The 22,120-nt window shown below is 42.5% G+C and overlaps 1 protein-coding gene across 1 annotated transcript; it reads left to right on the top strand.

Moving 5' to 3' along the window:
• The first annotated feature begins 18,236 nt into the window (after nt 1–18,236).
• LOC109743327 (uncharacterized) lies at nt 18,237–19,759 on the top strand. Its single transcript, XM_020302406.4, has 2 exons — nt 18,237–18,674; nt 19,181–19,759. Exons 1-2 carry the CDS (start codon nt 18,384–18,386, stop codon nt 19,568–19,570), a joined length of 681 nt encoding a protein of 226 aa, XP_020157995.1. The 5' UTR covers nt 18,237–18,383; the 3' UTR covers nt 19,571–19,759.
• The last annotated feature ends 2,361 nt before the right edge of the window (nt 19,760–22,120 follow it).

Raw genomic sequence — 22,120 nt, 5'->3', positions numbered from 1 at the left:
CACTTGACCTTAATTAAAACGCATCAACCGCGTGTGTAGCCGTGATGGTCTCTTCTCGGCGGAGTCCGGGAAGTGAACACGGTTTCTGGGTTATGTTTGACGTAAGTAGGAGTTCAGGATCACTTCTTGATCATTGCTAGTTTCACGACCGTTCCTTTGCTTCTCTTCTCGCTCTTATTTGCGTAAGTTAGCCACCATATTTGCTTAGCCGCCGCTGCAACCTCACCACTTTACCCCTTCCTTACCCTTTAAGCTTTGCTAGTCTTGATACCCATGTGAATGGGATTGCTGAGTCCTCGTGGCTCACAGATTACTACAACACCAGTTGCAGGTACAGGTTATGCAATGATCATGACGCGAGAGCGATGTCTTGTTTCGGAGTTCTTCTTCTGCTTCTTCTTCGATCAGGGGATAGGTTCCAGGTCGGCAGCCTGGGCTAGTAGGGTGGATGTCGTTGGAGTTTCTGTTTGTGTTTCATCCGTAGTCGGATGTTGATCTCATGTATGATGTATTGATGTATTCTTGCGGCATTTTATGCCTTGTATGTATCCCCAAATATTATGTAATGTTGATGTAATGATATCCACCTTGCAAAACCGTCTTCAAGATGCGCTTCTATCCTTGGTGGGACCTTCGTGTTCCTTTAGGATAGGGTCGCATCTTGGGCGTGACAACATCATCGCCTACCGGAACGCTCAGGCTGCTGCAGAGGCCGAGGAGGAGCCTCAGCAGTGGGATGAGTGGATGCCAGCTCCTCAGGATCCCTATTACCCTCCAGGCTACTGATTGATTACCAACTTAGGCCAAAAGCCTAAGCTTGGGGGAGTACGTGTTTCTCACCGACATTACATTTATGTCTACATATCATTCTATTTGTCGGTGTTCACACTTCTTCATTGTATCATCCATGCTTAGATTTATTTTCTTGCTTTCTTCTTGTGTGTTTGGAAACTTTAGAAAAACCAAAAAAATTAGTTGTAGTAATTTACTTTCTATGCATGTTTAGTAGTAGCACTAAAAGGAAAACCCAAAAAGATTTCCTTGTTCTTCTTTTGCTTGTTGGGAGCTTTCCCGTGTAAATAGTTTTTTCTCGTTTTTTGCTTTTCCCTTTTACTTGTCTGTTGAAGAAAACCAAAAACTCCAAAAATATTTCAGTGTGTTTCTCTGAATTTCTTTTGTTTTTATTCGAGTCTCACCGAGGAGAAGACCACGATGAAAATGTTGAGTGGCTCTCATATGAATAATTGTTGAACTAATAAAGAGCCCATTTTACCTTGTCTTCTCCTGTTGAATAAATTGTCTTGCAGATTCCAGCTTAGTCCATGACACTCTTGCACAATTATTATTTTCATATCATTCGGTCGTGCAAGTGAATGGCAATAATGACGATACTCGATGAACTGGCCGTGGCAAAGAGAAACTGGTATGAACTCGACTTGTTCTGTTTGTGTAAATATGTTTAACCTAGTATCCATGATTCATCCCATTATGATTAAACATGTTTGCAATGAAAATTAGAGATGATAGTTTCTCATGCCATGCATAAGTAGCTGGGAGTGGATAATGATTTATCTTGGATATCAACATAGCGTTAAAATGATTCTGATGTAGTATGATGATATGGTATCCTCCTCTGAATGTTCGAGTGGCTTGACTTGGCACATGTTTATGCATGTAGTTGAATCAAAACCAACATAGCCTCTATGATATTTATGTTCATGGTGTTCATATCCTACTCATGTTAGTGTCCAATGTTACTTATGCATAATGCATGGTTATGATTGTTGTTGCTCTCTAGCTGGCCGCTTCTCAATCTAATTGCTAGCCTTCGCCTGTAATAAGTGGGAATTCTGCTTGTACATCAAAAACCTTTAACCCAAAGTTATTCCAGATGAGTCCACCATACCTACCTATATACGGTATTACCCTGCCATCCTAAGTAAATTTGCATGTGCCACCTCTAAAAACTTTTAAAAATTATCCTTTTTGTGTGCCTGGATCGTTCATGGAACGACAGGAGGTGGTCGATATCTTCCATGCTAAGCGGGTTATTCTCAGGTCGAGTGTTATATTCACTCGCCATCGCATGAGAAAATGGGCGGTAATAGGGATGCCCAGTCCCAAACTGCAAAAATGAAAAAGAGTTCATCTCTTAAATAATCAAACAAAAACTCCCAATGGAGTCAAAACCTTTACTTTTATCGCTTGGGAACCGTCACTAGCGTGCTTAGCATGGAAGATGTTGATAACTGATGGTCGTGAAGTGAATAAGAAGGGTGCATATCTCAAAATTATCATTTATCTCTGTTTTAAAAACTAAGCTCTGGCACCTCTGCAAATCACTGCTTCCCTCTGCAAAGGGACTTTCTATTTACTTTTATGTTGTGTCATCACCTTCTAAAACAAGTGCTAGAAACTAAGAGAGCACAACTGTCATGATTTATGCATTGTGTGTAGCTAATGTTGGGTGCCTCATGACTGGATCTTTTCTACCATGAATTACAATGTTTAGTCACTGCTTGAACTTCGGAGGTGCTCTGCATTTATGTTTTGCGGTCTCAGAAAGGGCTAGCGAGATACCACTATTGTCATATTATATCATGGTTGTTTTGACAACGTGTTGCCGTTTGAGATATCTTATTATTGCTCGCTAGTTGATTATGTCATTGATATGAGTTAATATAATCTTTAAGTGTTATTGTCGACATGGTTAGTTATAATGATGGCTGAAAACCTGGGTGCTGTTTAAACCTACTTATGCAAACAAGAGCAAAAGAGTTCGTAAAAGTTTTTCTTTCTCACTTTTAGTTTATCAACTGAATTGCTTGAGGACAAGCAAAGGTTTAAGTTTCGGGGAGTTGATACGTCTCCAACGTATCTACTTTTCTCACGCTTTTCCTCTTGTTTTGAACTCTAATTTGCATAATTTGAATGAAACTAACCCCGGACTGACGCTGTTTTCAGCAGAACTATCATGGTGTTGTTTTTGTGCAGAAATAAAAGTTCTCGGAATGAAACGAAACTTTGCAAGGATTTTTATGGAATAAAAGAGAATTTCTGGAGCCAAGACCCACCGGAGAGGGGCCCCTGGGTGGGCACAACCCACCAGGGTGCGCCCCCCTCTCCTGGCGCGCCCAGGTGGGTTGTACCCACCTGATGGCCCCGCAGACGATCCCCATGATACTATAAAATCACATATTTCCAGAAAAAAATCAGGGAGAAAGAATTATCGCGTTCCACGAGACACGAGCCGTCACCAAGCCCTATTCTTCCTCGGGAGGGCAGATCTGGAGTCCGTTTGGGGATCCGGAGAGGGGGATCTTCATTCTTCATCATCACCAACCCATCTCCATCACCAATTCCATGATGCTCCCCACCGGGACTGAGTAATTCCTGAGTAGGCTCGCTGGTCGGTGAGGAGTTGGATGAGATTCATCATGTAATCGAGTTAGTTTTGTTAGGGCTTGATCCCTAGTATCCACTATGTTCTTAGATTGATGTTGCTATGACTTTGTTATGCTTAATGCTTGTCACTTTGGGCCCGGGTGCCATGAACTCAGATCTGAACCGTTTATGAATTAATCATTATATCCATGTTTTAGATCCGATTGCTACCTCTTGAGCACTGCGTTGGTTTTCCCTTGAAGAGGAAAGGGTGCTGCAGTAAAGTAGCGTAAGTATTTCCCTCGGTTTTTGAGAACCAAGGTATCAATCCAGTAGGAGACCACGCTCGAGTCCCACGCACCTACACAAACAAATAAGAACCTCGCAACAACACGATAAAGGGGTTGTCAATCCCTTCACGGTCACTTACGAGAGTGAGATCTGATAGATATGATAAGATAATATTTTTGGTATTTTTATAATAAAGAGAAATAAAGATGCAAAGTAAAATAAACGGCAATAGAAATAGCTAAGTATTGGAAGATTAATATGATGTAAAATAGACCCGGGGGCCATAGGTTTCACTAGTGGCTTCTCTCAAGAGCATAAGTATTACGGTGGGTGAACAAATTACTGTCGAGCAATTGATAGAATTGATTATAGTTATGAGAATATCTAGGTATGATCATGTATATAGGCATCACGCCCGCGACAAGTAGACCGAAACGATTCTGCATCTACTACTATTACTCCACACATCGACCGGTATCCAGCATGCATCTAGAGTATTAAGTTCATAAGAACAGTGTAATGCTTTAAGTAAGATGACATGATGTAGAGGGATAAACTCATGCAATATGATATAAACCCCATCTTGTTATCCTCGATGGCAACAATACAATACGTGTCGTTTCCCTTTCTGTCACTGGGATCGAGCACCGCAAGATTGAACCCAAAGCTAAGCACTTCTCCCATTGCAAGAAAGATCAATCTAGTAGGCCAAACCAAACTGATAATTCAAAGAGACTTGTAAAGATAACCAATCATACATAAAAGAATTCAGAGGAGATTCAAATATTGTTCATAGATAAACTTGATCATAAACCCACAATTCATCGGATCTCGACAAACACACCGCAAAAGAAGATTACATCGAATAGATCTTCAAGAAGATCGAGGAGAACTTTGTATTGAGATCCAAAGAGAGAGAAGAAGCCATCTAGCTAATAACTATCGGAGAGGCTACGGTGTTGATGTAGAAGCCCTCCGCGATCAATGCCCCCTCCGGCGGAGCGCCGGAAAGGCCCCAAGATGGGATCTCACGGGTACAGAAGGTTGCGGCGGTGGAATTAGGTTTTCGTGGATGCCTCTGATGGTTTGGGGGTACGTAGGTATATATAGGTGGAAGAAGTACGTCGGTGGAGCAACATGGGCCCCACGAGGGTGGAGGGCCCGCCTGGGGGGGAGGCGCGCCCCCTGCCTCGTGCTCTCCTCGTTGATTTCTTTACGTGGACTCCAAGTCCTCTGGATCACGTTTGTTCTGAAAATCACGTTCCCGGAGGTTTCATTCCGTTTGGACTCCGTTTGATATTCTTTTTCTGCGAAACACTGAAATAGGCAAAAAACAACAATTTGGGCTGGGCCTCCGGTTAATAGGTTAGTCCCAAAAATAATATAAAAGTGTATAATAAAGCCCATTAAACATCCAAAACAGAATATAATATAGCATGGAACAATCAAAAATTATAGATACGTTGGAGACGTATCAAGCATCCCCAAGCTTAATTCCCGCTCGTCCTCGAGTAGGTAAATGATAAAAACAGAATTTTTGATGTGGAATGCTACTTAGCATAATTTCAATGTAGTTCTTCTTATTGTGGCACGCATGTTCAGATTCGATATGATTCAAGATAAAAGTTTAATGTTGACATAAAAACAATAATACTTCAAGCATGCTAACCAAGCAATTATGTCTTATCAAAATAACATAGCCAAAGCAATTATCCCTACAAAATCATATGGTCTGGCTATGCTCCATCTTGACCACACAAAATATTCATATCATGTACAACCTCGGTTTTAGCCAAGCAATTGGTTCATACTTTTTAACGCGCTTCAGCCTTTTCAACTTTTACGCAATACATGAGCGCAAGCCATGGATATAGCACTATGGTGGAATAAGGTATAATGATAGGGGTTATGTGGGAAGACAAAAAAGGAGAAAGTCTCACATCGACGAGGCTAATCAACGGGCTATGGAGATGCCCATCAATTGATGTCAATGCAAGGAGTAGGGATTGCCATGCAACAGATGCACTAGAGCTATAAGTGTATGAAAGCTCAAACAAAAGAAACTAAGTGGGTGTGCATCCAACTTGCTTGCTCACGAAGACCTCGGGCATTTGAGGAAGCCCATCATTGGAATATACAAGACAAGTTCTATAATGAAATTTCCCACTAGTATATGAAAGTGACAAAATGAGAGACTCTCTATCATGAAGATCATGGGTGCTACTTTGAAGCACAAGTGTGGTAAAAGGATAGTAACATTGTCCCTTCTCTCTTTTCTCTCTTTTTTTGGGGCCTTTTTTTTCATGGCCTCTTTTTTTATTTAGTCCGGAGTCTTATCCCGACTTGTGGGGGGATCATTGTCTCCATCATCCTTTCCTCACTTGAGACAATGCTCTAATAATGATGATCATCACACTTTTATTTACTTACAACTCATGAATTACAACTCGATACTTAGAACAAGATATGACTCTATGTGAATGCCTCCGGCGGTGTACCGGGATATGCAATGAATCAAGAGTGACATGTATGAAAGAATTATGAACGGTGGCTTTGCCACAAATACGATGTCAACTACATGATCATGCAAAGCAATATGACAATGATGGAGTGTGTCATGATAAACGAAACGGTGGAAAGTTGCATGGCAATATATCTCGGAATGGCTATGGAAATGCCATAATAGTTAGGTATGGTGGCTGTTTTGAGGAAGGTATAAGGAGGTTTATGTGTGATAGAGCGTATCATATCACGGGATTTGGATGCACCGGCGAAGTTTGCACCAACTCTCAAGGTGAGAAAGGGCAATGCACGGTACCGAAGAGGCTAGAAAATTGCGGAAAGGTAAGTGTGCGTATAATCCATGGACTCACATTAGTCATAAAGAACTCATATACTTATTGCAAAAATTTACTAGCCCTCGAAGCAAAGTACTACTACGCATGCTCCTAGGGGAAGGGTTGGTAGGAGTTAACCATCGCGCGATCCCGACCGCCACACAAAGGATGACAATCAATAAATACCTCATGCTCCGACTTCGTTACATAACGGTTCACCATACGTGCATGCTACGGGAATCACAAACTCCAACACAAGTATTTCTCAATTTCACAATTATTCAACTAGCACAACTATGATATTACCACCTTTATATCTCAAAACAATTATCAAGCATCAAATTTCTCATGATATTATAATTAATCAAATTGCCATGCTGTTTTAAGACTCTCAAAATAATATAAGTGAAGCATGAGAGATCAAAATTTTCTATAAAACAAATCCACCACCGTGCTCTAAAAGATATAAGTGAAGCACTAGAGCAAAAACTATATAGCTCAAAAAATATAAGTGAAGCACATAGAGTATTCTAATAAATTCCGATTCATGTGTGTCTCTCTTAAAAGGTGTGTACAGCAAGGATGATTGTGTTAAACTAAAAAGCAAAGACTCAAATCATACAAGACGCTCCAAGCAAAACACATATCATGTGGTGAATAAAAATATAGCTCCAAGTAAAGTTACCGATGGAAGTAGACAAAAGAGGGGATGCCTTCCAGGGTATCCCCAAGCTTTGGCTTTCTGGTGTCCTTAGATTATCTTGGGGTGCCATGGGCATCCCCAATCTTAGGCTCTTGCAACTCCTTGTTCCATAATCCATCAAATCTTTTACCCAAAACTTGAAAACTTCACAACACAAAACTTAGCAGAAAATCTCGTGAGCTCCGTTAGCGAAAGAAAACAAAATACCACTTCAAGGTACTCTATTGAACTCATTATTTATTTATATTGGTGTTAAACCTACTGTATTACAACTTCTCTATGGTTTATAAACTATTTTACTAGCCATAGATTCATCAAAAATAAGCAAACAACACACGAAAAACAGAATCTGTCAAAAACACAACAATCTGTAGTAATATGTAACTAACGCAAACTTCTGGAACTCAAACAAATCTACCTAAATAGGAAGACCTAGACAATTTGTTTATTGATCTAATGCAATTGGAATCAGTATTTTATCACGTTCTGGTGATTTTTAACAATTATTTTCGTGAACAGAAAGTTTCTGGAATTTTCAGCAAGATCAAATAACTATCATCCAAGAAGATCCTATAGGTTTAACTTGGCACAAACACTAATTAAAACATAAAAACAAATATAACCAGAGTCTAGATCAAATATTTATTCCTAAAAGAAGCAAAAAGAAAAAAACTAAAATAAAATTGGGTTGCCTCCCAACAAGCGCTATCGTTTAACGCCCCTAGCTAGGCATAATTTTTATTGATGCTCACAAGGAAGACAAGAATTGAAGGACAAAGAGAGCATCATAAAACATGTGACAAACACACTTAAATATAACATACTTCCTATGCATAGGAATCTTATAGGCAAACAAATTATCAAGGCAAGCAAAAACTAGCATATGCAAGGAAGCGGAAAGAAACAATAGCAATCTCAACATAACGAGAGGTAATTTAGTAACATGAAAATTTCTACAACCATATTTTCCTCTATCATAATAATTACATGTAGGATCATAAGAAAATTCAACAATAGCTATCAAAAAACATATTCTTAACACGATTCACATGTATGCAAAGTTGACACTCTTCCAAAATAGTGGGATTAACATTAACTAAAGTCATGACCGCTCCAAACCCACTTTTATCAAAAACTTCATAAGATTGAACATACTCCAAATATGTGGGATCTAAAGTTGACACTCTTCCAAACCCACTTTCAATATTATTGAAAACACTATTATTGATCTCATATTCATCATGGGGCTTAAATAAATTTTCAAGATCATAAGAAGAATCACCCCAATCATGATCATTGCAACAAGTAGTAGCCTTAGCAAAACTAGCATCCCCAAGCTTAGGGTTTTGCATATTATAAGCACAATTGAAATTAATATAATTTATACTATCATCATTGCAATCATGCTTTTTATTCAAAGATCCATCGTGAATCACTCCATAAAGTACTTCATCACAATTTTCAGATTCACGAATTTCAAGCAAAACTTCATAAAGATAATCTAGTGCACAAAACTCACTAGCAATTGGTTCATCATAATTGGATCTCTTAAAAAGATTAGCAAGCCGATGAGGATCCATAAACTTTTAGCAAGCAAAGATGCAAGAAAAAAGAAGGCACATGATAACACAATCGAACAGAATAAGGGCGAAGAAAAGGCAAAGGTGAAGTGGGGGGAGAGGAAAACGAGAGGCAAATGGCAAATAATGTAATGCGAGGGATAAGAGTTTGTGATGGGTACTTGGTATGTCTTGACATGTGCGTAGACTCCCCGGCAACGGCGCCAGAAATCCTTCTTGCTACCTCTTGAGCACTGCGTTGGTTTTCCCTTGAAGAGGAAAGGGTGATGCAGTAAAGTAGTGTAAGTATTTCCCTCAGTTTTTGAGAACCAAGGTATCAATCCAGTAGGAGACCACGCTCGAGTCCCACGCACCTACACAAACAAATAAGAACCTCGGAACCAATGCGATAAAGGGGTTGTGAATCCCTTCACGGTCACTTACGAGAGTGAGATCTGATAGATATGATAAGATAATATTTTTGGTATTTTTATAATAAAGAGAAATAAAGATGCAAAGTAAAATAAACGGCAATAGAAATAGCTAAGTATTGGAAGATTAATATGATGGAAAATAGACCCGGGGGCCATAGGTTTCACTGGTGGCTTCTCTCAAGAGCATAAGTATTACGGTGGGTGAACAAATTACTATCGAGCAATTGATAGAACTGAGCATAGTTATGAGAATATCTAGGTATGATCATGTATATAGGAATCACGTCCGCGACAAGTAGACCGAAACGATTCTGAATCTACTACTATTACTCCACACATCGACCGCTATCCAGCATGCATCTAGAGTATTAAGTTCATAAGAATAGAGTAATGCTTTAAGTAAGATGACATGATGTAGAGGGATAAACTCATGCAATATGATATAAACCCCATATTGTTATCCTCGATGGCAACAATACAATACGTGTCGTTTCCCTTTCTGTCACTGGGATCGAGCACCGCAAGATTGAACCCAAAGCTAAGCACTTCTCCCATTGCAAGAAAGATCAATCTAGTAGGCCAAACCAAACTGATAATTCGAAGAGACTTGCAAAGATAACCAATCATACATAAAAGAATTCAGAGGAGATTCAAATATTGTTCATAGATAAACTTGATCATAAACCCACAATTCATCGGATCTCGACAAACACACCGCAAAGAAAGATTACATCGAATAGATCTCCAAGAAGATCGAGGAGAACTTTGTATTCAGATCCAAAGAGAGAGAAGAAGTCATCTAGCTAATAACTATGGACCCGAAGGTCTGAGGTAAACTACTCACACATCATCGGAGAGGCTACGGTGTTGATGTAGAAGCCCTCCGTGATCAATGCCCCCTCCGGCGGAGCGCCGGAAAAGGCCCCAAGATGGGATCTCACGGGTACAGAAGGTTGCGTCGGTGGAGTTAGGTTTTCATGGATGCCTCCGATGGTTTGGGGGTACGTAGGTATATATAGGAGGAAGAAGTACGTCGGTGGAGCAACGTGGGCCCACGAGGGTGGAGGGCGCGCCTGGGGGGGGGGGGGGGGGGGGGTAGGCGCGCCCCCTGCCTCGTGCTCTCCTCGTTGATTTCTTTACGTGGACTCCAAGTCCTCTGGATCACGTTTGTTCCGAAAATCACGTTCCCGAAGGTTTCATTCCGTTTGGACTCCGTTTGATATCCTTTTTCTGCGAAACACTGAAATAGGCAAAAAACTACAATTTGGGCTGGGCCTCCGGTTAATAGGTTAGTCCCAAAAATAATATTAAAGTGTATAATAAAACCCATTAAACATCCAAAACAGAAGATAATATAGCATGGAACGATAAAAAATTATAGATACGTTAGAGACGTATCACCGATCTTGCAAGTTATAGTCACCTACTACGTGTTATGATCCGGTAACCCCGGAGTGACAATAACCGTGACTTCTTCCGGTGATTACCGTAGTTTGAGGAGTTCATGTATTCACTATGTGTTAATGCTTTGTTCCGGTTCTCTATTAAAAGGAGGCCTTAATATCCCTTAGTTTCCAATATGGACCCCGCTGCCACGAGAGGGTAGGACAAAAGATGTCATGCAAGTTCCTTTAATAAAGCACGTATGACTATTTACGGAATACATGCCTACATTATATCGATGAACTGGAGCTAGTGCCGTATCGCCCTAGGTTATTAGTGTCTCATGATGAATATCATCCAAAAAGTCACCGATCCAATGCCTACGAATTTATCTTATATTGTTTCTGCTATGTTACTATTGCTATCATCACTGTTACACTTGCTACAGAATTACTGCTATCACTGTTACCGTTACCATTGCTACTGTCACTATTATCAAAACTATCAAACTACTTTGCTACTGATTACTTGCTGCAGATAATTAATCTTCAGGTGTGGTTGAATTGACAACTCGGCTGATAATACCTTCAAATATTCTTTGGCTCCCCTTGTGCCGAATCTATAAATTGGGTTGAATACTTTACCCTCAAAAACTGTTGCGATCCCCTATACTTGTGGGTTATCAGCGCCGGACGGGAACGCTCGCGGGCGAGGGAGGTGGGGGTTTGGGTGGCTAGTGTGGTAAGAAGCGGGCACGGATGTTGTCTGGACGCCCACAAAGCAACCCCCACGTTTGTCTCCAGTTTGTGGGAGAAAGTACGTCCAAACCGCGTCCCAGACCAATACAGGGCCCGCGCTGATGACTTCCGCGATCTGGACAGCGCAGTCTGGACGGATGCTGGTAGTTTAAGGACCGGTGTTGGAAAATGCCCTTAAGAATATTCAACTATGACAAAGCTCATGTGAACTTAAGATTACCAAACAACTGACCCTCCCCCCGCCCCACACACACAAAGGTAAATATCGCGAGTTATTTACCAAAAACCATCATAGGGGCTAGAGTAACAATTTGGTACCACATTTGAGCCATTCCAAGAACTTAAGATTACCAAACAACTGACCCTCCCCCCCCCCCCCCCCACACACACAAAGGTAAAGATCGGGAGTTATTTACCCAAAACCATCATAGGGGCTAGAGTAACAATTTGGTACCACATTTGAACCAGGGCGCAAGAAACCAACAACCTATGCCTAACCAATAACGCAGAGCACTAATGGTCTCATAAGCTCGCGAAAACAGTCGTTCTGACCTCTTGGGCCCACCTGTCGGGCTGATGTGGCAAAAAATCCATGTGGACAGGTTGACCAGTCTTTTTTTTCTCCTCTCTTCTTTCCCATGTTGTGGCCAAAATTCTCCCCAACACAAGCTCGTCCCGCTCCCGTTGGCCATGGCTGACCTCGATTGCACCCACGCACGCCTACAACCGCCCCCTAGCCACGGCATGCACGCACACTTGCAGCCACCCCTGGCCGCCACCGCAGGCTTGACCGGCCACGTGCATGGCGCCGCGCTGCTCGCCTCTCTCCGGACCAGGGAGAAGGGGGGACGTCGAAGGCGAGGTGGTCATAGCTGGATCCTGCACTTGCGACGACAAGGGCGATAATGCTCGCCCGAGAGAGCTGTTGGTCGGGCATCGTCGGGGGTGTTCGTCGGTCGTGGTCCGATGGCGCCGTCGAAGGTCAGGATGGGGATGGTCTGCGTGCTACTGCTGCTCCATGCTACTGTTGTTGGACTCTACGTGCTGCTCTCTATCTGTGCTCGCGACCGGCGCTTACAAGTTGTTTGATGAATTTCTCCATAGGAAGAGAGATGGGTCGAAGATTCACATTGAGTCATTGACATGTGAGACCCACGTCTTTTCTGCCACCTAAGTTGGTCCGAGTTTTATTTTTTGTTTGGTGTTTGCCACGTCAGCCTGACATGTGGGACCCACGTCTTTTCTGCCACCTAAGCTGGCTCGAGTTTTATTTTTTGTTTGGTGTTTGCCATGTCAGCTTGACATGTGGGACCCACGTCTTTTCTGCCACCTAAGCTGGTCCGAGTTTTATTTTTGTTTGGTCTTTGCCTTGTCAGCCTTACATGTGGGCCCAACCTGTCAGTTTTGCTCTTATCATGATCTTATCCATCGATGAGTGCTCTGCCTTATTGGTTAGGCGCAGAGTTGGTGGGTTTTTGTGCTCTGGCTCAAATGTGGTACTAAGTTGTTACCTTAGCCCCAATCTTCGTTCTTGTATGTTACACCAGGAGTAGAGATATTACAGTTTGAGAAACATGCACAACCGTGCAACACTAGGAACACATAGGCAGCTTTGCTCCATGTTCTCAGTGCCTCCTCTGTTGCCGCCACCACGGCGAGTGGTGGTCGTTGGCTCCGGAGCCCGGGTAGTCCTCGAGCTCCATCTCCATCCTCCCGTTGACACCGCTGCGGTCGGGCTCTCCCACTACAGCTGCCTGGGGTGATCGTAGCAAAAATTCAGGCCAATTAGAGCCTGTGGTAGTTTTGGGTAAATAACTCAAAATCAAACATCATCATGGCAAATCAAATGTTTTTGATGGCAACTTATATTGGCAAGAGACTGGCAAATTTAGTTTGCAACCATGGCAATTTCCTGACAAAAGATGAACTGAGACGAGTTTGCTATGCTCATTAAGTAAACTTGTCATCCTCGGCAAACATAATTTTCCATAAAAAATGTTCGATTTGCCATGTCTAAAAATCTGACATTCGCTAGATATTCGGGTAAAAAAGAATGGTATCACGAGATGTCAAGAAACTCCTCCACAGTTCGTAAACAAAAAATATAGTACGAAATCTCATCAATAGCGGGTCTTTAAAGAATGAGTAACACTAATGATTCCTTTTACATGTCAGTTACCATAAACTAAATTCGCAAAAAAGAAAGTCAGCATGAACTAAGTGTAGAAACTATTCATTCAATGGGAGTCACAGATAATTAATCGAGCAACCGTTTATATGATCTCTCGACATACCTTCAATGGTTTTTATGTTGCAGAGCTTATTCATTGCCACCTCAGGCTCGGGATTAAGACGAAAATAACTATGCACAGCAAGCCAACTGCAAAAACAGTATTATTCCTGTGCCTTCTTGAGTCTTGACTATTGGACAACCTATCGGTTCATCCTCCAATTAGACCCTGGGAAAAAGGATGGATGTGTACATTGAGTACAAAGTAACCACATCGATGGAGATGTACATTAACGTAATTTTGGGTTCAATGGCACATTCATTAGACAAACAAAACATCCACGTCACCTTTTATTAGTGAGTGTCAACCCCAAATTCTTATCAACTTATCATCACCTTGCCTTGATCTTCCTCGTTTCATATAGATAATATGCCAGTATGAAATAGGTCTTCTAAATGTTGTGGACACCAATGTTTTAAATAGCGGGCTATGGAAAATAGCGGTGGGCCTCCAAATCAGCTATAGCGGGCTATTTGTGAAGACGACCATTTAGCGGCACCCTGCTGAAAAGGCTATAGCGGAGCTATAGCCGACTATTTAAAACTATGGTGGATACCTTGTACTTGGAAGAAAATCACATGGAAATGGCTAGTCAGTGCAGATGTTTATGCATTCTCATCACTACTAGAAAAACTAGCATTAACGACAATTGCCCGAAAATGCTTGGTCGTTAAGTTGAGTCCCGCAGGTAAATCAGCCTACCCACCTGTAGCTTACTATGCGGTTCTGACCTTTGTTTGCACGTACATGCACCCAAGTTCGGTTTTGTAGCACACGCATATCCAACCTTTTCCACATATTTTAATGCTCGATTAAAAAGGAGTGGGACGGCTGAATATTGTTGGCACAAAGTATTGGCAATTTCAGTAGGATACCTCTGTAACAGAAAAAAAAGTAATCTATAATATCCCATCCACTACGCCGCTTTCTTCTGTCCTTTCTGTTCAATCGGCGACACCTCCAGATCGCATCTCCCTTCTCTTCTCCTCTGCCTATCAGTGCTGCATCCTACACCTCGCCGGTCGCTTCAACCCCGACGCGTCCGCGCTGCTGCGTGCATGTCACCGGTCGCCTCGACCCAGATGCCCTGCTACCTGCAAGTAGCCGGGCGCCTCGACCCGTCGCGTCCGCTCTACAGCCGAGCCGACACCTTGCCGGTCGCCTCGACCCCGACGTGTCCGCGCTGCTGCCTGCAAGTCGCCAGTCGCCTCCGCACTGTCACCTGCACATCGCCGGTTGCCTAGACCCCAGTGCGCCCGAGCTACCTCCTGCATATCGCCATTCGCCAACGCAATTCCGTTGTACAGTACGTTGGTTGGTTTCCTCCTTCCTCTGTTTTGTTGGTCCTTCATGTACACAGAACAGTGGGGTGGCTATACTTTACAAAGGGGATCATGATAATACAGTAGTACAATATTATGGCATATTGAGAGAGATAGACGAGCTGCAAAATTTGGTTCTGTACTTATGCAAATCTTAATCTCTAGTAAGAGAGCAATATGATGCCACTAGTTTATGTAAGCCTTAATCTGTAGTTATCCATATGCTTCCTATTTCAGCTTTTACCTCATGCATAAACAGATAAGAAGTTATGTACTTACCTCTTTTCAGCGTTCAGTACATCAACATTCACTTATCTAATTTAATTTTACTTTGTACAGCCTTTTTGCACACTTCAAACTAACCCTATACGTACAGGTTATCACAATGAGGCTCATATGCGAGAAGAGGAACTATGAAAAAAATATGAGTTAGCTACAAAAGGTACTACACAAAACTAAAAATATTATTCAAGCTATGTAGTTTAGGATGATATAACGTGGTCGCTTTCTTACATAGATACAAATGATGCGCAAACGAATACTCTTGTTCAGTGCATATTGGTATGCAGATGATTCTGAAAGTGAGTTTCTAACTAGTTTGTACTATATGGAGAATTTGTTTCTACATTTAATTGTTTTCAAGTTACTCATAATATGTTGTAGCAATGACAGATGAAGTTGATGCTATGAATTTTCTTATTTTTTTCCGAGCAAGTGAAACTGGTACTTGAAGAAAAGTCCAACGGCGTGGTGCAAGAAGTGTCAAAAATTAAGCGACTTATGTTTTGTAGATCTCTAAGTGATAGTTCTCATGAAAGCCAGCATGAACAAGTTGTTCTCGTACATATATTTTATATGCCATACTTTGTGCCAATTTATTTACATGCACTGACTTTCATAAATTACTCAACATTTTGTAGGACCGATGGTCCATCGTAAATATTTAGAAGCATCCAAAGGAATTGTAATCCCCGGTGAAGAATGACATCCATTCGAGCAGTGATGGTGTCCCTCAATTGAAGATTAATAAATATTATCTTTTCTAGTTGTCTCGTTTTCCAGTTAGACATGAGAAAGTACATTGGTCGTTAAGTTGTGCTTTTGACTTAGATTTTCTAATGGTATTTAAATTCCAGAATCATATGTCGGAATTTTGCTGTTAATAAAAGTGGTTATGATCCTTTCAATTCATATTCTTATGTTTCTATGTTAATGTGGTGTTACTATTCAAACGTTAATACTTCATAAAGTGATCGCTGAATGGAAATTTATTACTAAATATAATTTATTCTGAAGGATATCATAATGGTGAAGAGAGTGGCCGTTATTACTATAAAGTGGTCGGCAGAGATACTTTGGTAACCATGAGAACATTATTACCAACCAAAAAAGTGGCCGTTAATACTAAGTGTGGTTGTTATTGCCTCGAGATTGACGACGACACATCATCCTGTCGTTGCATTAGTAACGACCACAAGATGTGGTTGTTATACTTTTAACAACGGAGCCTATTACGACCAGCAGATTGTGATCATTAATGACCATTAACGACCACAATCCAACTTTTAGCGACCACATATACCGTCGTTAAAAATCGTTTTCCTAGTAGTGCATATTCTTAATTGGTAGAACCAGCTGTGAGACCTCTATACTTCCCTGTATTTCTACTCTGAAGACTATGAAAATGGCTAGTCAGTGCAGATGTTTATGCATTACCATACTCTTGGTTCTTTATGCATAAGCAGTAGATACGCAATAAATACCAATGCTGATTTCTACTCTGAAGACTATTCAATGCTGATTTTGTTATGTTTATACTAGCTCACATCCCGTAATGTTTTTGAACTTGAAATTTCGCATGGCAATAAGACATCACCCTCTTAACATCCCGTTGTTTTTTGAGATTTTTTTGAAACTTCAAAACATTTTTTCCACGTGATTTCCATAGGTTTCCACTGAATGTTGGGTTCCATGTAATATTCTCCCACCAATTAATCCAACTTCACACCTAGCAACCAGCAATTCCACAAGGAAATTAATGACTTCAGAAAAAAAAACTAATTTTGTTTCCCATGGTCCATCTACAACAACTGACACTATTTTTTTGATGGAGATATTGAGACCTAATAGCATGATAAAGCATACCATGAAATCATATATGTGTCTGCTGAGTGCTGAGTCATAGTGATTGAAACTCAATTACAAACATTGCTTGCAAAGATCCTTGTAGAATCTGAATTCTTCACTAACTTATCATTAGTTCGCTAGAGAAGAATACACGACATCAAATCAACAGGACGTCCGGACGAATTAATAGCGGAAGATGCAACACCAAAAACTTGAATGGACTCATGCCTACGACAACCAAATAGAGATGCGCCTTTATTTATTGTTAGTGGTTGGCACTGGTGAAGGCCCAATAAGCCATATTTATTCCTTCCTAATGTCTTGGCCTATTTACTGCATGGGGAGCTTGGGTGGTGAGGCCTGTGTGCCTGTGTCTTTATTATGCATCAGCGCAGCGCTCACTCCCTGCTTCTTCTTTATGAGAATTAGAGTTTGGGGTGGAGAAAGCCATGAATGCCCACCCGTAAGAAGCAGTTCATGATTACAACGAAGTTAATGGTGTAGGTATACAAGTATGATATGATGGTCAGATAGTACGAGAGGTTTTAAGACATGGTAGGAGAGGCCTCTGCAAGCTGTGCTTGCCTTGTGGGTTTCACTCTAGTGTCCATCGCCATGAACTCACAGCCATCTTACCCAAGCTCACACGCTAGCTAGCTATCCCACTCCTCATCACTCACTCCTGTGCTGTTAAATTCAGCAGAGCACTGTTGCAGCAATAGATGGCCGGCCGGTAGTAGTTCCAACCAACGCAAACCGGTTTCTCCATTGGACAGGGAGTTGCACAACCAACATCACGCCTCAGTTACAGCTGCTGCTGCGGCCTGAGCTAGCTTATCCATCCAGTGATCCTTGCACTTACTAACAAGGCAAGCAATGGCATCAGGGCAGGGGCCTTGTAGATTTTGTGGTGTTGCTCTCCTGGGCTGGGTGTGGCATTATGGCGTGTACAGTCCGGGCATGTAGAGCGAGGCCGCCTTCAATGGGGGAGGAGGTGGAGAGATTTGAGTCATTTAAGGTCACTCTACTTGTCACCCTTCAATGCCTGGCCTGGCCTGGCCTGCTCTCTCCTTCTTAATGGGGTTGGATGGAGGCCATTTACGATCCCTTCTTTAGTGTCCATGCCCTCCCCTGCATGACCCCATCAATCGTGCTGTAGAAGAGAGCCAGCTCACTCAATTCTCCTCACCTCCTCCTATAACTTCAGTCGAGTACTCAGTTCCACACACACATATATATATATATATATAGGGAGTGGTGGTGTCTGTCATCACACCAGCCAAGCCAAAGATCGATGAGCACTGAATTCTTTAGAGTGCCCAAGTTTCACCAGGAGTTGAGAGCCAAGAGGATGGAAATGCAGCCGGAGCTGTCGCTGGGGCCAACGTGGCCGGCGCTGGGCTTTGCCCCGGCCTCGGAGAAGAACACCAAGCAGATCAGCTCGTCTTCTTCCGAGTCGGACGGCAGCTCCCGGAAGAAGAGGAAGCATTACAACACCTGGGAGGAGCCCGTGTCGCACCCGCACCTGGAGCTCCATCTCAATGACCCCCTGCCCCTGGACTGGGAGCAGTGCCTCGACCTCCAAGTGAGTCCCTCCCTCGCCGTCTTCATCAGTAGCTAATTATTCTGTGTACTACATTATATGCTTGTATTTTTGAAATAAATGTAATATATACCTGTATGTTCTACCTTGGGTACAACTCATTTCTCTCCATAGCTCTCTCAACTAAAACAAAATCGAGCATGCCTACGGCGCCGACACGTGTTACTAGCCGGTAAAGTTAATTGTGCAACAAAAGCTATTTATGGCGCGGTGCATATGTATGCCCCGCCACGTCTGTCGCTCATGGACATGGTTATTGGTGGCAAAAAATGCATGCGGCTTGAACGTGCATGCAGAAAGCTGCACTTTGTGATAGTTTCCCTACTATTTTGTGACGCCCCCGAGGCATCTTTGTACTCTTTGTAGTACCACGTTGCCTAGAAGTAGAAGATGCAAGTATAGATCGATAGGAGTATCCAACATGGATGCTGTCATGATGGCCTCATCATTTTGATTTAATGTGCTATATATGTGATGTTGTTTTGCAGTCTGGAAAGATGTATTACCTGAACAGGAAGACTTTGAAGAGGAGCTGGAACAGGCCCAAGGAGGAGGGCGTGAACCTGGAGCTCAACATGTCCACAACGGCGGCGAGGCAGGTCGTCGTTGCGGACGACGGCAACACCGGCGCCACTGCTCCTACCCTCTCACAAGCAGCAGCGACAAAGAGAAGCACCGCTGGTGGCAACATGATCGCCGTGCCATGCACCAACTGTCATCTCCTGGTGATGCTGTGCAAGTCCTACCCCACCTGCCCCAACTGCAAGTTCGTGCAGTCGTTGGCACCGGCACCGGCACCGGCGACGCCACAGGCGGCAGCTCATCGCATGCTCGACGCCGCTGTGAAGCCGCTGCAGACCCTGAGCCTTCTCCACTAGGCGGACATGATGGCTGTAGAAAGGAAACCCTAGTAACTAGTAGACCAGATCAAAACCAGGGTTAGTGTTTGGGGGGAGGGACCGACTATGCATGTATGTTAATCAAGGGCTGGAGCAAGTAAGTAAATCTTGTACTAGTAGCACTATAACTGTTATTAAATATAATTAATCAATAGTAATGGTGATAAATGTGGCAGCAAGAGATTGATGCATGAACGCTGTACTACGTGAGTAGTAGTACACACACTGTTGCCCCGGCCTTGAATGAAACTGAGGCAATAGGGCAGTGAAGGATCCGTCCTGGCCATTGTCTTGTCCATTAAAGAAGAGGGTGGACGGCCGGTGGTAGTGGTGCTGCTAGGTACTACAGCTCCTCGGCGCCGCCATAAAGGCCTTCACTGGAGTAGTGGATTTGGGCCGAGGCAGTGAAGAGGAGCATGAATGCCACACCTACTCGGACTCCACTACTCCCTCCTCCTTCGGTTGCACACTCCATTCCCTTCTGTGTCTCCTATCCCCAAAACACATGGGATTAAGCCGCACTGACTCCAACTCAGAGTGAACGAGCAATAACCCGAGATAGCTCTGAGCAAGAAGAGGAAGAGGGGTCCTAGGTTGTGCAAACTGTGAGTGCTGAGTGCAAAGCTGCACGACACCTATACATGCAATGCAGGATATATGCATCTCACTCACCCATGCCCATGCTGATGAGCGTGCACTTCCCCACGCACACAAGGCGTCGAATCTACGTGTGCATGTGGCCATTGCCTTCCAGGAATCAGGCGTGGCTCTGCTCTTTCCGGCAGGCACTTGGCCCTAGGTTGGAAAGCATGCTCTGTTCCTTGGTCACAGCACATTTTGAGCTCACTGCTCAGATGCCTCGGCCTAACTTGTCTCCTGGGGGTGTGGGCAGCAGAGAGGATCTATGGATCGTGCATTGCACAAATGATGAGAGTGGGCAGTGCTGAGTTAAACTATGCACAGTGACATGCAGTATTGCACTTGCACCCCCAAGGCCACTTGACATCTCTTGTTAAGTGCTCTGTCCGTGTTGCCACCACCATCATGTACGAGATGTGTGCAAATACACTGCAGAGGTGGCATTCAATTACGTATTTGGCGTCTATACCATACCAGGCTGCTCGTTGCCGAGAATGCTTGGTGGTTTTAGTTGGGCACCAATGAATTCAGATAGGCCTTCAAGGATACAGTCTAGATCCAAACAGAGAGGGAGAAGTGGAGAACAACTTATTACTACTACTTTACAACTTTGCATTCATGTATAACTGTAATGAATCTGCTCCATACCTCAGCCATCTTTTGTTCCTATAAAGATTTCAATTGGTAGTGACCTGTTCAGCTCGGATACTATCAACCATTATGTCTGCATCACACGACTGTCTTCGGCTCTCTATTACTTTCCTTATCTTTATCTTTTGACTCCTATTGAGACGTTAATCTTTCGGCTTTTCACTATTTCGAGCCAATGACCAAATAACCCAACTGAGCTTGCAATTATTTTAAACATTTTAACATGTTCCAAGTACTCTTTCAGCTAACTTTATTGTGGTTCCATAGAAACAGTCCTAGCCAGTAATAAGTAACTGCATATTAAAGATGAATAGGCTATTCACATTGCACAAATGGCCGAAGAAAATGGTGTTCAGTCGTATAGAATAATGTTGTCAATATCAAACAGTTAACGGTCAGTAGAACATGGAAGTCTACACTATACAGAAGTCATTTTGACAAGGTACCCAACATCAGTCTTCCACCTTCAAGTTATGACTTAAGATTTGGATGCAGCATCAAGATTATTTGCAGGAAGAGTATATTTATTCCTAATTTGTCATGACTTATTCCCAGATCTCACTTATTCAAGAAACTGAATGCTTCCACTACCTCAATACTAGCATAGCATTTCATTTATTCATTTATACACCAACCAATTCTGGAGTATGTTCGGCGATTAAATTTCACTAAATTCATGATTTCCATCCTTGATAACCAATACAGCAACAGAACATCAATGATACCATTTACCTTGATAACGTTGAGAAAGCCTTTCCAAGGCGCGTTTTGGATACTGGAATGGAAGGAATATGTTTCACCGTGTAAAAGCTCTACAGCTGGCCATCTGCACATGTTTGAATAACAATTATAATTTAGTTTCTTAGGGAATCTACATGACTAAAACAGGGCTAAGAAGTAGTCGTAAGAACTTATAGTTTGGTACTCAGAAATGGTCAGGGGGTCAATTGAGTTACATAGAAGTATTACAGTTTCTCCACATGAAAAAATCTGATCAAACCTAGACCAATGTATAACAATCAGAATGGCGCTTCTTTTTCTGTTATTTAAGACAGCAGGAAATCATCTCGTTATTGGGCCGTTAAATAAACCAAATGTATAACAGCAGATCGTTCAAGAAACTATGCACAGCACGAAGATGAGCTTTAAATAAATGATGAAATGTTGTCTGCTGCTAAGTTTTCGTTTTCTATCTACAGTCATGGCTATTATGAGGTGCATGAACAAGGAACAAAACAC

The sequence above is a fragment of the Aegilops tauschii genome, chromosome 4, assembly GCF_002575655.3.
Source record: "Aegilops tauschii subsp. strangulata cultivar AL8/78 chromosome 4, Aet v6.0, whole genome shotgun sequence".
In the NCBI taxonomy this organism is placed as follows: domain Eukaryota; kingdom Viridiplantae; phylum Streptophyta; class Magnoliopsida; order Poales; family Poaceae; genus Aegilops; species Aegilops tauschii.
This window is presented reverse-complemented; position numbering and strand designations above follow the sequence as displayed.